This window comes from Narcine bancroftii, chromosome 3, assembly GCF_036971445.1.
Source record: "Narcine bancroftii isolate sNarBan1 chromosome 3, sNarBan1.hap1, whole genome shotgun sequence".
In the NCBI taxonomy this organism is placed as follows: domain Eukaryota; kingdom Metazoa; phylum Chordata; class Chondrichthyes; order Torpediniformes; family Narcinidae; genus Narcine; species Narcine bancroftii.
In genome coordinates, this window is record NC_091471.1 from 185,608,548 (window position 1) to 185,625,301 (window position 16,754).

At 43.7% G+C, this 16,754-nt stretch overlaps 1 protein-coding gene across 1 annotated transcript in view; it reads left to right on the top strand.

The window, feature by feature from the left end:
- Positions 1-16,754, top strand: part of LOC138757927 (nuclear factor NF-kappa-B p105 subunit-like) — a 79,805-nt gene that overhangs the window by 42,123 nt on the left and 20,928 nt on the right. The window contains exons 7-10 of the mRNA XM_069926074.1: positions 279-442; positions 531-689; positions 4,290-4,394; positions 15,509-15,600. Coding sequence (XP_069782175.1) covers positions 279-442; positions 531-689; positions 4,290-4,394; positions 15,509-15,600 — 520 coding nt within the window. The remainder of the gene's footprint in view (positions 1-278; positions 443-530; positions 690-4,289; positions 4,395-15,508; positions 15,601-16,754) is intronic.

Below are 16,754 nucleotides of genomic sequence, written 5' to 3' on the forward strand. Positions count from 1 at the left end.
CACCACCACCCCACGCTGAGCTAACATAGCTCATTCGCCTCCCACTCCATTTGCCCCTCCATCCCGTCCCTCTCCCCACTAACTCCATCACATCCCACTCCATGCCCTCCCCTCTACCCCTCTCCGCCCCCTCCCATTTCCCCCACTCCAGTCTCCCCAGCCTTGCCCTGGCCCCTGCCTCTCCTCCAACCCCCCCTTCCCTTCTCCCACCACTTTCGCCGACACATTTCCTGGTGTACAGCCACAGACCTCAGGTAACCAGTATCCATCCGGCCCAGGTTCCCCAATCTCGGCATCCTGCATGTCACCAAGAAGAATGTGGCCAGCACCCTAGAGCAGAGGATGCGCCAAGCCTACCTGATGGGCTACAACAACGGCGTGCTGATTCATCCCGAGCTCAACCACCGGCACAGCGGGGGCTTCGGCCAGCTTGAGCTCACAGGTCAGTCTGGGGAAAGTGGCAGGGCAATGTGCCGAGTGGACTGCCGTGCTGGAGCTGGGCGTTAAGCTGATGGTGCTTGTGTTTGCAGAGCGAGAGAAGGAGCTGATCCACAGTGCTTCAATCCAGCATGCGAAGGAGATGGACCTGAGTGTGGTGCGTTTGATGTTCACTGCCCTGCTTCCCGACAGCAGCTGCCGCTTCACTCGCACGTTGGAACCCGTCATCTCCGAGCCCATCTATGACAGCAGTGAGTGGGGCCTGCGAATGAGGGAAGGATCACTGGTAGGGGTCGCAGGGGATTCGGGAAGGGGTAACGTGGAGGGGTCATGGCTTACAAGCATGGGTCACAGATGTCGTGGGGAGGGGTTTGCACGGTTTATGGGGCGGGGTTGTGGCATATCAGGAAGGGGTTGCAGAGATCACAGGGAAGGATCATGTGGGATGGGTTACAGGATGCATGGGAAGGGTTCACATAGGAGTGGTCATAGCTTTCATGGTGAAGGGTCACAGTGGTCATGAGAAAAGGACAGAGGGAGGATTCATGGGGGTGAGAGGGGTTTTGAGGACGGGATCAGAGGTCCCACAGAGATGAAGGGGAGAATATGGCAGTCATAGAGATGGTGTCCGGACCAGAGGGGGATACAGAGACAGGGAGGGATGTAGGAACAGGAGGGTTATACAGAGATTGGGAGAGGTGTAGGGACTGGAGAGAGTTACAGAGGCAGGGAGGGGTATAGGGATGGGAGGGTTTTCCTGAGATTGGGTGGGTTCTAGGGACGTGGGGTTTCAGAGATTGGAGGGATGGCAGGAGTGGAGGGAATTACAGATGTTGGGAGGGGTGAAGGACCTGAAGGGGTTATTTCGGGAGGGTTGTTAGGACCAGAGGGGATTATTTTGTTAGGAATGTTGTGACCTGAAGGGTATATAGTAATGGTGAGGGGTGTAGGGACTGGATGGTGTCACAAAAATAGGGAGGGATGTAGAGAAAGGAGGGGGTCACAGAGATGGTGAGGAGGTGTAGGGATCAAAGAGTTTAGAGATGGAGAGGGGGGTACAGGGACCAAAGGAGGTTACCGAGGTAGGGCAGGGTCTAGGGATCAGAGGGGGTTATTTTTGGAGGGGTTTCAGGACCAGTTGGGCTTAGACAGATAGAGAGTGGTGTAAGGGGTTACACAGATAAGGAGGGGTGTTGATACCGGAGGAGGTTACTTAAAGATAGGTGTCAGGACCGGAAGGGGTTATTTAAGAATGGGTGTTGCAACTGCAGGGCATTTTTTGGGAGCAGAGAGGTTTACACGGTTCAGGGACCAAGGATGAGTTATGGTGTCTAATTTGCAGACTGGGACTGAGTTGTAACACAATTGGTCGGGGATTAGGGATTTCCCAGTTGAGATGAGGCCAGGAACTCCTCAAAACTGATTGTCCTACCCTGTTCCTCTCCCTCAATTTTGTGAAAGATCTGTACAAATCAGTGGTAAATCCATCCCTTCAGCAGTTCCTGTTATTACAACTGAATTTAACGATATGGCTAGTAGTCTGTAAATGGTGTGGGAGAGGAGAGAGGGATACATGGTGAGGGAGCTCTGGGGAGGGGATGTGCCAGCTGTCCATTAGCTGGTGAGAGGAGACCGTTCCTTCAGTGAATGAGCAGGTAGGGTTGTAACAACAATCTCCTTGTTCAATGAGCCCTATCACCGAATGAGCTGCTTCAATTAACTTGTCTAATGAATTCCTTGCCTCCCAGGGTGGATTTAAAATCACCTTGAGGTTATTAGTCTTTCCCTCAGGATACTTTGGGGTGAGAGAGAGGAAGTGGGTGGTGAAATTATAACCCTGGCAGCAGGGTCCGGATGCATGACTGGTATGTACATAAAAGTCCCTGAGACATCTTCTCAGAGCTGAGCATGGGTTCCCAGTGGGTCCAGAACAGGGCCTGGACAGATGCAGCTGGCTGAGACAGGCCAGAATGAACATGGGGAAATCAAGGTCACCAGAGTGGCAGTGGGTGGAGGGCATCTCCAGCCTTCATGTCAGCCTCTTGTGCTGTGGTCATCGACAGGATCCCTGAGGCAGGCCAGAAGGATTGATCTTTCTGCTAAGACATTTTTAGATGCCAAATTTACACCCAATTAACCTACAGCCCTTGGCAAGAAGAAATCAGGGTCCCTGGGGAAAACCCATGCAGACGTGGGGAGACACATACAAACTCCTTTCAGATTGCACTGGATTCGAACCCAAGTCCTAATCACTGGTGCAGTAAAGGTGTTGCGCTAACCGCTATGGCAACGGTGCCTTCCTTTGAACATTGAATATGCTCCAGGTGTCTCGTGTATTCCCTGTCCTTGTGCTCCCCAGGTTCACCTTCCCCAGGTTCACCTTCCCGCTTTCTCAGAGATCCTGGGTGTTTCCCGACAATTAATCTACCCTGGTCAGATTCCCTAGGTTTTCACTACAATGTGCAAACATTCACTGCTACCTTCAAGAGTGAGTGCAGGTCATGGTTGCCCTAAGACTGCAGGGTTTTATTTCAATAAAAATAGACTTTATTCACAATAAATTACTTACAAAAGGAAACCTATTCAAAATCTCTTCCCATCCTTACCTTAGTTTCATATCCAGACATTTCCATCACTCTACACCAGTGGTTCCCAGACATTTTCGGGCTGCTACCCCCTTGGTCTCCAGGCCACATCCCGAGCGCGCCCCCCAATACAATTGGGGGGTGGGTTAGTGGCAGCGCTGAGAGGGGTGGGAGGGTTAATGGTGGCACTGAGCAGGGTGGGGGGGGTTAGTGGTGGCCCTGAGGGGGGGGTTAGTGGTGGCCCTGAGGGGGGGGTTAGTGGTGACACTGAGGGGGGTTAGTGGTGGCACTGAGGGGGGTTAGTGGTGGCACTGAGGGGGGTTAGTGGTGGCACTGAGGGGGGTTAGTGGTGGCACTGAGGGGGGTTAGTGGTAGCGCTAAGGTAGGGGTTAGTGGTGGCGTTGAGAGGGGGGTGGTGTTGGTGGCGCTGGGGGGGGTGGCGATGCTGAGAGTGGGGTTAGTGGTGGGGGGGAGGGGTGTTAATGATGCCAGTACCACATGGCGGCACTAAGACCAGCTCTAGCGAGAATGCCTTGTCATCATTTATTTTGCTCACATCTGCCACCTCGAGTCTGGCAAGAAAATTACTGCACTAGCTTCTTCATTAACTTTCGGAACACCCCCTTTTCCTTCACTGCCCCCTTGGATCTTTCCATCGCCTGTGGTGGTGGGGGTGGTGGGGGGGGGTGGCAGTACACACTTTGGGAATCACTACTCTACACTGTTACATTCATTTATATTTACACCATGGCCACCACTGTGAAACATTGTTGTTGCTCCACCCTCAGTTGTTTGAGGGACTTCCCCTCAGTCTCAGCCCCTCAATGCCCAGTGACGGGAGGATTCTAGACTGTGGTCCTTCCCCACAGCTCCCTCGCATTGGCTGCACCAAGTCTCAGCATGTCCTGCACACTGGAATGTGCCAGTCGCAGCATTCCCTCATTGACATCTCTGTGAGCTGAAAGACCAACAGGTTTCGGGTAGACCAAAGGGTGCCTTTCACCAGGTTGTTGGTCTTCCAACAGTTCTGGATGCCTGACTCTGTGCACGTCTCCGGCAACAGCCCATAGATCAGAGAGTTCTCTGTAAAGCTGCTGTTGGGGTTGAACTGTGACAAGGATCATTCTCCACACACTCTCCTCAAATCTGCATTCTGCAAAGAGGTGGCCAACTATCTCCACTCCATCACAGTCCGTGACACCTAGAGACAGGTGAAGCTCATGCCTCACAGTGTCAGAAAGTTAATGTTCATGGTCATTGTTTCAGAGGCTCCAAATGCATCAAACCTAAGGATTGTGCGCATGGACCGGACAGCTGGATGTGTCGTTGGGGGTGACGAAGTCTATCTGCTGTGTGACAAGGTCCAGAAAGGTGAGTTTACACACACTAGTGCTGGAGGATCACTCCAGACCAACCAGTTCACCCACTGTTCTGTCTGGACTGACCACTTACCCCTCCACTGGGCTGTCTGCTCGACCCACAGGTCTTTCCAGGCTGACTACTACTTCTAACCTCAATGCAAAAAGCTTGCTTGCAGTTACTCCATCTATGCTCCTCACAATTTTAAATAACTCTCAAATCTCCCCTCATTCTTCTGCACACCAGGGAATAAAGTCCTAACCTGTTTAACCTTTCCCTGAACCTCAGCTCAAGTCCTGGCAACATCCTAGTAAATCTCCTCTGCACTTGTTCAGTTTGATATCTTTCCCGTAGTTAGGTGACCAAAATTGTACACAATATTCCAAATTTGGCCTTACCAATGTCTTGTACAACTTCACCATAACATCCCAACTCAATATTTTGATTTATGATGGCCGATTGTCAAAAACTCGCTTTACGGCCCTATAGTTTACCATGTATTGTACATTAAATTAGGTGGGCCAATTTATAGGGTAAAATTTAGGGGGTTGACTATTACACGGTTACTATTACATGGTTCCTTCTAATATCTCAAAACATGTCATCTTCAAGGAAAGCAAGCAACGATATTCATCCAAATAAATCAAATTTTGTAATTGCAGCTGTAAATAGCTTTAATTTTTCTTGATAAAAGCGAATAAACATTTTCATAGCTTTGGCACTTCATAACGATGTATAAAACAAAGCATATTATAAATGATATCAATACTCAACTTGAAACAAATATAGACTAATTAAAATGATAATAAATGATTAATGAATAATAATAAATTCAAAGAAAAGTTTCTCAAGTGAGCTTACTCTCCTTCTCTGGTTAGTACAAGAATGAGAATGAGCTCCTTGTCCACTCGGATATTATGACACATGACATCATAGTTACTATGGTAACTACAAAAACAACAATCTTACTTAAAGGGAAAGTCATAAGACAACCACAAATCATAAACACAAGGTTTTAACCTTTACATTCCAACCCCTAATTTTTATAATAAACATTAATGACTAATACATAATAATGACTATTACAGATACAAAAGTAAAAATGGTAAGTATAAAATTAGAAATCAAAACTTTCTGCTTCTTGTAAAAGACAGATTTTAGTAATTGGTCGATTTAAGTAACCAGTCTTGGTTTTAATCCGCATTTGATGAACGAAACCTTTCTTGTCCGGAACTGTTTCCACAATTTTTTCCAGCAACCAAGAATTTCTTGGTGTAGAATCGTCTATGATAATTACAATGTCTCCACATACAAAATTGTGTTTAGCTTTAGACCATTTTTGTCTTTCTTGTAATAATGAAAGATCTTCTTAAACTCATCTTTTCTAGAATAAATCTGCAATAAATTGCACTTGTCTCTATCTGCGTCTTGCATAGATATCTTCTTTCTGAAATTGACCCAGAGGCATTAAAGGTTTAGATTTAAGAAGTAAGAGATGATTCAGTGCAAGTGCCTTGATGTCATTTGAATCGATAGAAACTTTAGTTATTGGACGATTATTTAAAATAGCTTCAATCTCACACAATACTGTCTGAAGATTGATATCATTCCGTATTTGATTAGTTAAAATGGAATTAAGAATTTTCTTGATTGATAAGATGTAGTTTTTAATCTAAGAATCCACATTATTGCCTTTTTCAAACTAAACCATGAGGAATAATAGCAAATTAATTTAACAATCAGATCTTCCTCATCAAATATTTGAATTGTATTTACATTAGTATTTTAGATTTCTGGACCCTTTGCTGAAAATTCTTTTAACTCTTCTGGATTTTGAGGCCAATCTTCTTGAGATTGCAAAAGAAATTGAGGACTGAACATCCAAGTGTTGGCTCTTTTCGGAAACAATTGAACTTTTGATCCTCTTGAAGCCATGTCAGATAGATTATCTACTGTTTTAAAATATCTCCATTGATCAACATGCAAAACCTCAATCTCATTAATTCTATTAGTCACAAAGGTATGAGACCTCATAGTTTTGTTATTAATGTATTTAAGCACTGATGTACTATCAGACCAAAGCATAGAATCTGCTAACTCCATCTGTAATTCTCTTCTTAACAGCGTCCATTTTGCACATCATAGTAGTGGCAGTCAATTCCATTCGAGGTATGGTGACTGGCTTTAATGGAGCCACTCTGGCTTTTCCCATTACAAATCCACAATGTACTCGCTCTTGGTTATTTCACGGTGCTAAATAACTGACAGTACCATAACCACCTTCACTTGTGTCAGCAAAATGGTGTAACTGAGCAAATGTGACAATTCCAAAGTCCGTTGGTTTAAAATCTCAGTTAACTTCAAAGTTTTCTAACATTTTAAGACTCTCAATCTAATTCATCCAGTCTTGTGCGATGGAATCTGATATAGCTTCATCCCATCCAAATTTTCTTCTGCACAATTCTTGCAGAATTTTCTTGGCTATTAATATTATTGGTGCCAATATTCCCAAAGGATCATATATTGAGCTTACGATCGAAAGAATACTTCTTCTTGTTAAAGGTAGTTAGATTGAACACACCATTACCCTCCCAGAATTCTTTCGACAGATAGAATGTCACAATCCAAGTCAAGATGTTTTATCTCCTTTGCTCTCTCTGCCTCAGGAATAACAGCCAACACATCTCGACTGTTGCTAATCCATTTCATAAGGAAGAAACCTCTTTTATTACAGATCTCCTTTAACTCATGATAAAGATTTATTGCTTCTTTTTCCGAAACCATGGAAGTAAGACAATCATCAACGTGGAAGTATTATTTCTGATAATGCTGATAGCTTGAAAACTAAATTGCGCTTCATTATCTTCAGCACATTTCGGTGACAAAGTTGCTCTAAAAAAATGAACTCATTCTGTATTCATTCATATCTTTACTGAAATCGCCATTAGGCCACCATAATAATCATAGAAAATCCTGAAGGTACTTTTACTTGATGAAACATCGCTTCAATATCTGCTGCAATCACAGTAGGCTCTTTACAAAATCTTATCAGAACTTCTATTAAAGTACTGGTTAAATCTGGACCTTATAGAAGTTGAGAATTCAATGAAACTCCTTGAAATGATGCCCCACAATCAAAAGCTACATGTAGTTTCTTCTTTTGTGGATGTTTAACTCCATGATGTAAATACCATTTTTTACCATATTTACGTTCCAAGATATCTTCTGATACCTTTTCTACATAACCCTTGGTTATCATATCCAACATGATATTGGTATATTCCAAATGAAAGGAAGGATATCTTTTGAATTTTCTCCAAATTCCACATGTGCTGTTCTGCAATTATTTTATTGTCTGGCATACAAATTTCCCTTTTCTTCAAAGGTAATGCTATACAGTAATGACCATCAACATGTTTAACAGAATTTGAAACCAAAGCCAGAAACTGTTTATCCTCCTTTGAAGGTTTTTGAATATCTTTGTGACTTTCAGGGAAATCAATTTTAAACTTGTTCCCACAGATCATTAAGTTTGACAACTGAAATTTTGTTGACATTTACATTCAACAACTCCTGATCGTTATTCATTTTTCCTCCTAATGGTCCATTAATTGTCCTTCCAAGCAATGTTCTCACAGCATAAGGTCAATCATTTTGATTTCTTATTACTTCTAGAGGTTCAAGAGCCTTTGTAGATCTAATCCGATTAACATCTCAATTTTAGCATCAATCTTTAGTAAGCAAACAACTTTTAGATGATCCCACTGTTTGATAGCATCCTGAGATGGAATATTCTCCCTATTCACAGGCAAAGTATTCTGAGTATATACACTTGGAAGATCATAAAATTAATTGCTATTCAATTCAGCAATCTGTAAACCTGAAACTATATTGGTTTTAATATTCCTTTCATCATTCATTGTCTTCATCAAGATTTGTGATCTTTTACCCTGAAGATTAAGCTTATTCATCAATTCAACAGTACAAAATGATGAGGTACTTCCTGGATCAAGAAAAGCATAGATCTTCAGTATGAAGTTTATTTTTTTTTAAGCTTTAACCTGCACAAGAATTATTGAGAGAGCTTTGTTACCGGCCCCAGTAAAACTGAAGCATACTCTTTGACTGTGTCTTTTGTCTTGGATTCAGATTGTTTGATTTTCTTCTCAACTTTACTTTGTTGAATATGCAGCAACTTGGGATTTTTTAAACTGCATATATCACAACTGAATCGCTTGAAACAAGTTTTGCTGATGTGTCCTTTACACAAGCAACCAAAACATATTCCATTCTTCTTTAAAAAAGATTAATTTATCGTCATACAACTTTTTCTCCAAGCGTGAACATTTTTCTAAAGCATGCTTATCTTTGCAATACAAACAGCTTTTCTGAACAGTCTGATCTTTTTCCTTTGTTTCCTTGTTCTTGTCCTTGTATCTGACACAGCAGTAACAAAGGTATTTCCCTTTGGTTTTGTTGAGACGATGAATTATACTTCTTCTTTAGGAACTATTGAAGCATCCTTAATATTTCCAAATACTGGTACAGTGTTAACATGCACATGCCATTCCAAGAATTGTACAACATCCTCAAAAGTAGTGTTCCTTCTGGGAATCATTTTAAGCTCTGCAACTTTGGTTCTCCGTAAGTCCTTCAACTTATAAGGTCATTTATTGACAATAATCGTCAAATTAGCAAGCAAATTCAATGCTTTCAAATGTACACTACTTCCCATTGCGTTACAACATCCTCTCAGAAAGAGTGCATGTGCTTGTAAAGCCTTTGTGTTCTCTGATTTCGTTGTTGCGAAGAAAGAATCTTGTCTATATGGGCCTTTTCAATTTTATGCTCATCATCATAATGGTGATGCTGTGGCAGATGATGTTTATGCTCATACGCCATCATGTTGAAATAACGAGACCACACCTGAAGTTGTCAGCCAGCGAAGAGAACTTTTATTACAATGTTATCAGTCTTAATATAGACACACAACATGAGACCTGGCGTCATGACATCTGAAGTGCTAACGACCTCATGTTTTGTAGGCCAGGGCTTCTCAGTAGATTTATGGGTGCTGCTGAGTCACAATGCCTCATGGCTGTAGTGGCTAGTTACCAGTAGATAGGAAACTGTTGTGTCTAGCTATCACAAGACAGGAGCTGTTAGTGCTGGTTCTGCCCACTCCTTCCAAGCGTACTGCTACACAGCTCCCTCCAGAACCAGTGGTAAGCAACCAACTGGCTCAGCGGTTCCGAATTAGAGTGGACGTTCCGTCATAGAACTGAGCAGGGAGAGCGAAACTGACTTGCCATTCGTGATGCCATGCCGGAGCATCGTGCATGAAGGATGCTGGGGGCGGAAGTGATATTTACTCTACATTCTAACAAGGCTCAATCTGCAAACAATTATTGACAACGTGAATAATACAGTATGAATCATGTGAGGCACTTAACATATGCAAGGTAATCACAGACAGTTGCAAACAGTCAGAGTTGATTATAGATAATTACAGTTAAGGTGCATGAGAAATCCAGAACAGTATCAGACATTTGAGGTGCATTACCAAAACTGAAAGCCCATACTGTAAGCAGGTTGTTGGTAACTGTGAGAGTCTATAGTGCTCATCTCAAAGTCTGGTAGGAAAGAGTTAACTGCAGAAAGACAAGAGCAGCTAAAGTCTGCAATGACACACAGGAGCTGATAGGTGGCGGTCTGCGGAGTGACTATCTGTTGCTGCTTAATATCTGTAGTGTCATACAGGAGTTGACAGGTGGCGCTGTACTGAGCGACTGTCCATTGCTGCTGGCTGGCCGCCAAGCTGGTAAGCTTTGCTATGCTGAGCAGCACTGCACTGGGACTGAAAAACCTGTACCATCTGCCTAGTCAGCAGGAAAAGGCATCAGTAGCATCAACGACAGGCAATGTTGTACTGAGCAAGTAACTGAAAGCCTATGACAATCTGCCTTGTCGGCAGGTAAAGGTCTCAGTGGCATCATTGACAGGCACTTTTTTATGCTTTAGTTCGCAAGTTAATACCTGGGTCACAGAATCTTCCATCGGGTGGTGGCTGGCTTCCCCCTGGATCGCATGATCTTGCCACGGGGGAGTAAATGGTTGTCCCCAGTTTGCGGGCTTCTTCTCTCAAGGAGGGATTACTGGGTGTGCCCAGGTCGAGTGGTCTTTGAGGGAGGCTGGTGAAACATGGGGGATATTCCCTCCGGTCACATCTGCTGAGATGCAAACCTCCCAAAGTTTGAACATGCAAGTTTTAAATGTCTGTGCTGCCGGCTGCAGACAACTTGCTGATAGACGACCACTTCAACATAATGGAGTGCGGGGTGCAGTAACATTCTGGAGAAACTGAGGTGCTAATGCTATGCTTTGTTGTGCAAAAACACGCAGCTTTTTGATGTCTGTAGACAGTTTAAAATGTTGCTGATAAACATTCCCCTGACCTTGCAACTTGTTGGCCAGATTTGTAGCACAGTTCACGAGGCACGCTAGACAACAGCTTGGCCTACTCTGAGTCACCAAAGTGAGTGAGTTAATTGTAAAACATTCTTTCACACGTCCAAACAGTTACTTTCTACAATGCCATTGCTGTTTGTTCAGTCGACCGTGAAGGGAAGAGCGACTGGCCTCCTGGTTATTTATTTATGTGACACTGATTGATTTGTAGTTATTCGTAGCTACGGTCGACTGGAACAGTGCAAAGTAGGTTCGGCTGGATCAGGCAGTCCAACATTTGTTCCTGACTCATTGGAGGGGTGCTGCAAGTGATTTGAGCTTGGGCTTGAAGAGTGTCCATCAAGTGTGTCTGTTATTTATTGCTGGCTCATTGACACATTGCTGTAGCAAATGAATTTAAGCTTGGCTGTTGAGCATGTCCGTTACTTATAGCTAGCTCATTGGCATACTGCTGTTGAGCGTGCCTATTGTAGCTACCGGCTAGACCCGTTGGGGTCACCAATGTGGCAGATGATGTTTATGTTCATACGCCATCATGTTGAAATAACGAGACCACACCTGAAGTTGTCAGCCAGCGAAGAGAACGTTTATTACAGTGTTATCAGGCTTAATATAGGCACACAACATGTGACTGGCGCCATGACATTTGAAGTGCTAATGACCTCATGACATATCTACATTGAATAGGCCAGGACTTATCAGTAGACCTATGGGTGCTGCTGAGTCACTATGCCTCGTGGCTGTAGTGACTAGTTGCCAGTAGGTAGGAGGCTGTTGTGTCTAGCTGTCACAAGACAGGAGCTGTTAGCGCTGGTTCTGCCCACTCCCACCAAGCATACCGCTACAATGCAATAATTCTTTTGCCCTTTTGAAAGCTTGGTCTGGATCCATATGTTGGCAACTTTTGACTAGATCCTTCAGAGTATTGTTCCAGGTAATATAGACGATCTTTGGCGTTTCTAGTATTACTTCCAATGTGATGTTCAAAGGATTTCATGAACGTCAGATATTGTAATGGATCTCCATTAAAAACTGGAATTTCCTTCTTAGGTAAACCATATGAACCTTGTTGCTGCACTAACATAGCAGAAATTTCATTTTATTTTGCTATGAATGATAATATATTGTCTTGTCCATCAGGGCTTACAACTGGTTGCTTTTTGTCAATGGAGTTGGCTGAACTTGAACTAGTGCCACAATAAGTGATGGCATTGGTGGGGTTCCTTGGTATGTCTGTGATGGCATTGGTGGAGATCCTAGACATGTTGCTGATTCTTCATTTCAGCTTCCATATCTTCTAAAGCATATTTTTTCATAAACCACTCACGTTGTGCCCAGGTAGTAGCCAAGTCTGCTTGTACCTTAGCATGCATAGCGAATGCCTTGCTCTAGATGCCTTTGAAGATCTTCCTGTGCTCGTAATCTTGGAAATACTATCATCGGGATTTACGTCTGAACATTCAGATACCGCTGATTGAGCCTCTATCTTCAGCATTTCGCTCGGTGCAGAATCAGTGGGGTACATTCATCTGTTCCAGTTCCATTAACCTCTAAGTCAGCGAATGAGGTTGGCAGTGCCTTGACAGAATCTTCTTCCTGCTTGGTAGTTGAAGCCTCTTCTTCTCTGGTCACTGACTTCAACCTTCCACCAAGCCTTATTCATCCACCTTGCTGGCTCAATTCACGATCAGACATCTCTGTGAGAGGAGCTGGTTCTCAAGGTCTTTAGCCCAACGAGACTTCTCCATCTTCAATTCTTCATACTGCAGCCTGTCTTCTGGCTTCTTCTTGGAACTGTAAACAAATTTTTATTTTGTGTGGTCCCTTTAGTTCTATGTTCTGTAGTATTCACAAACTGGCTTTGTTATATACTGTTTATAGAATAATTTGCCTGGCTGGTAGAGCAGTATCTTATTATAATAACATTTCTGGCTCTCTATGTTCTTTTCAAGGTTACAGGTGCCTGGAGTGCTTAGCTGTGATTCAAACTCAACATTTCACAGACATGTTCTCATATAAGCTTCCAGAATTTTCTAACAGACTTTTCGATTTTAACAAATTGAGTTCTTTCAGCCTTTCCACCAAACAAGTTCACAATTTTATAACAACACTTTTCTTTGAATAAAAGATGTAGATGACACTTCGCTCCTTCTAATATGTCCCACTTTCAAAATATGTCGACTTCAAGGAAAGTAAGCAACGATATTCTGAATTGTATCTTATTCATTCAAATAAATCAAACTTCGTAATTGCAGCTGTAAATCGCTTTAATTTTCATTGATTAAAGTGAATAAACATTTTCATAGCTTTGCATTTCATAATGATGAGTAAAACAAAGCGTATTGTAAATTATGTCGATACTCAACTCAAACAAATATAAACAAATTAAAATGATAATAAATGATTAATAACAAATTCAGAGAAAAGTTTCTCGAGTAAGCTTACTCTTCTTCCATGGTTATTCCAAGAATGAGTTCCTCGTCCACTCGGATATTACAACACATGATGTCATAATAACTATGGTACTCTACAAAAACAATGATCCCTGATCAGCACTTATCCCTGAGGCACACTAGTGATCTTGTTAGATCTTAGAGGGAAAGTCATAAAACAACCACAAATCATAAACACAAGGTTTTAACCTTTACAGTTGCTACTTATCAATGTGCTAAGTACCTACATCCATTGGGGTATCAGGAGTTCAGATGGGCGTGTGTATAGCCAGGACCTGGATGAGAATCTGCTGTCTAGATATCAGGAGCTCCGGTGGGTGGGCAGCCTGGGGCAAGATGAGAGCCCGTGGTGGGAGCTCCGGTGGGAAGGCGGCCTGGGCCTCGATGAGAGTTTGCGACCAGGGCGTTTGGAGCTCCGGTGGGAAGGTGGCCTGGGTCTCGAGTCCACAGCCGGGGTGTCTGGAGCTCCGGTGGGAAGGCAGCCTGGGCCTCGACAAGAATCTGCGGCCAGGTTGTTGGGAGCTCAGATGGGCGGGCGGCCTGGGCCTACATGTGAGAAGTCCACAGGTGGGGCATTGGAAGCTCCAGTGAGCGCATGGCCTAGGCCTACATGAGAGATGCTATTGGGAGCTCCGATGGGTGGGAGGCCAAGGCAAAAAATAGCGGGTTGACTTTTGCACATGATATATGGAAAATACCAGATGTTTGGGCCAAAATTAGGGGGTCGACTTTTACATGGAATCAACTATTACATTCAAATATAAGATATGTCCTACCTTGGTTTGTCCTTCCAAATTGCAACACCTTACAGTTCTTCATCTACTATTTTGCAGCTCATTTTTCCAGCTGGTTTAGATCCCACTGTAAGCGTTGAAAACTTAACCTCGTTGTCCACTCCACCTCCAACCATTGTGTCATCTGCAAACTTGCTGATCCATTTTAACACATTATCATCCTGAATATTGATTATAGATGACAAACAACAATGGTCCCAGCACTGATCCCTGAGGCACACTAGTGATCTTGTTAGATCAGCAGTCATCTCCCACAAAGCCAATGTCTACCTCTTCCTGCATATAGAGTGACTGAGCTTCTTGACCAATCTCCCATTTAGGACTAATCAATCCCTGTCTATTCCAATGCTTACAGTAAATATCTGGTCTCTTGGGATACCTTCCAACAACTCACTACTCATGTCAGGCTCACCAGCCTATAATTTCTCTGATAATTCTTGTGGCTTCTTTTAAACACCAGAACAATGCCAATCCTTCAATACTCCGGCATGTCACCTGGGCTAAGGATGTTGTAAATATCCCTTCCATGACCCCTACAATTTCTGCACATGCCCTCCTCAATGTCTGAGGGAATACCTTATTAGGCCCTGAAGATTTGTCCACCCTTATTTGCTTCTAGATATCAAGCATCTCCACCTCTGTTATCTGTATAGGGTCCATGACCTCTGCTGTTTTGCCTAACTCCTACAGATTTTGTCTGAGTAAAAGCCCCCATGTAAGATCTCCCCCAACTCTTCTGGTTCCATACATAGATGACCACTCTGATCTTCAAGAGGACCAATTTTGTCTCTTGTTATCATTTCTCTCCGTAGAAGCCCTTGGGACTTTCCTTCACCTTGTCTGCCAAAGCAACCTCGTGTCTTCATTTATCCCTCCTGATTTTCTTCTGTTTTCTTGCATTTCATGTCCTCCTCAAGTATGTTGTTCGTTCCTCGCTGACCATACCTGCTAAGCTCCTCCTTTATAATTTCTCTCAAGATCCAAGGTTCCTTATACCTGTTAATCTTGCTTTTAATCCTGACCTTAACATGATAAATTCTGTACTCACACAATTTCACCTTTGAAGGCCTCTCACTCACCAAGCACATCCTTGCCAGAAAACAACCTGTCCCAATCCACCCTTATCAGATCCTTTCTGATACCATCGGAATTGGCTTTCTCCAATTTAAAATCTTGATCTAAGGACCAGTCCTATCTTTTTCCATAATTATCTTGAAACTAATGGCATTATGATCACTGGATCCAAAATGTTCCCTGACACACACTTCCATTACCTGCACTGTCTCGTTCCCCAATAAGATCCAGTCTTGCACACTCTTAGAACCACATTACCATTTCTCTCAGTATCCATAGCCTTTGGGTCTGGTCCACACTTTCTCACTGAGCTGTCTGTTGTACCATCTCTCTCCAGATGACATTCAAGTTCGCTTCTATGAAGAGGATGAGTCAGGGGGAATTTGGGAAGCTTTTGGGAACTTTGGTCCAACGGATGTTCATCGACAGGTTGGTGATGCTTCCGTCCATCCTGACCCCAGAGAGCATGGAGGATTCTTCCTGTCTGTCTGAACCCAATGTTTGCAGTGTAACCAGCCTGCACCCTGGCTCCAGCCCTGCCTCACTGCCTCTGCATCACGACCCAGGGGTAGCGTCCTCTGTTGTCCAACTGCTGAGGCCAGCAAATGCGAGTTAGCCGTGTAAATCATCACAGCATCGCCATGGCCTTTGTTCAACAATGAACTCTTGCACAGGGTGATTTGCAGGACAAGGCAGGATTTCTTTTCATGTTGTTAAACAAGAACGTCTACAGGTGGTGGGGTCAACTGTGCTGGAGAAACTCAGCAGTCACGCAGCATCCACAGGAAATAAAGGGTGACCAACACTTTGGGCTTGAGTCCTTTGGTCCAAAAACAGGTGGCTTAATAAAAAGGTGGGGAAGGGGGGGGGGGAGAAGGAGCAGACGGAGGAGCAAATGCCAACAGGTAAGAGGTAATGGGTGGATACAGGTGGGAGGATAGAAGATAAAAAAGCTGAGGTGAAAGGGGGGGTAGGTCTCTGATAGGAGAGGAAAGGAGACATTGAGATAGAAAAAGTCAGGGAGGGGTTAACAGAAATTAGGTCAGTATTCATGTCATTTGGTTGGAAACTGTTCAGACAGAATATTCAATGTTGCTCCTCAGGGTGGCCTCAGTTTGACAGTGCATGAGGCCAAGGACAGATGTGGGAATAGGTTGTGGAATTGAAATGGGTTGATATTGAGGGATCCCCACTAATGCAGCGGACAGAGCGAAGGTGCTGAATGAAACAATCCCCCAAGTCTGCATCCAGTTTTTTCAATGCAAAGGAGACTACAATGAAGTTCCAGATGCAATAGAGAACCCCTGCAGATTCACGAGTGAAATGTTGCTTCACTTTGAAGAACTGTTTATGAGAAAGGAGGTGTAGGCGCAAGTGTAACATTTCTTGCTGTTATGGGTATGGAAGGGGCAATTAGTGGGAAACGAGGAGTAGACAAGGGAGTCACAGAGGGAGCAGTTCCTGCAGAAAGCAGAGCTAGGAAGGGGGAAGATGTGTCTGGTGGTGGGATCACATAATTTGTGGTGGAAATTGCGGAGGACAATATGTTGGGTGTAGAGGCTAGTGGGTGGTAGGTGCGGACA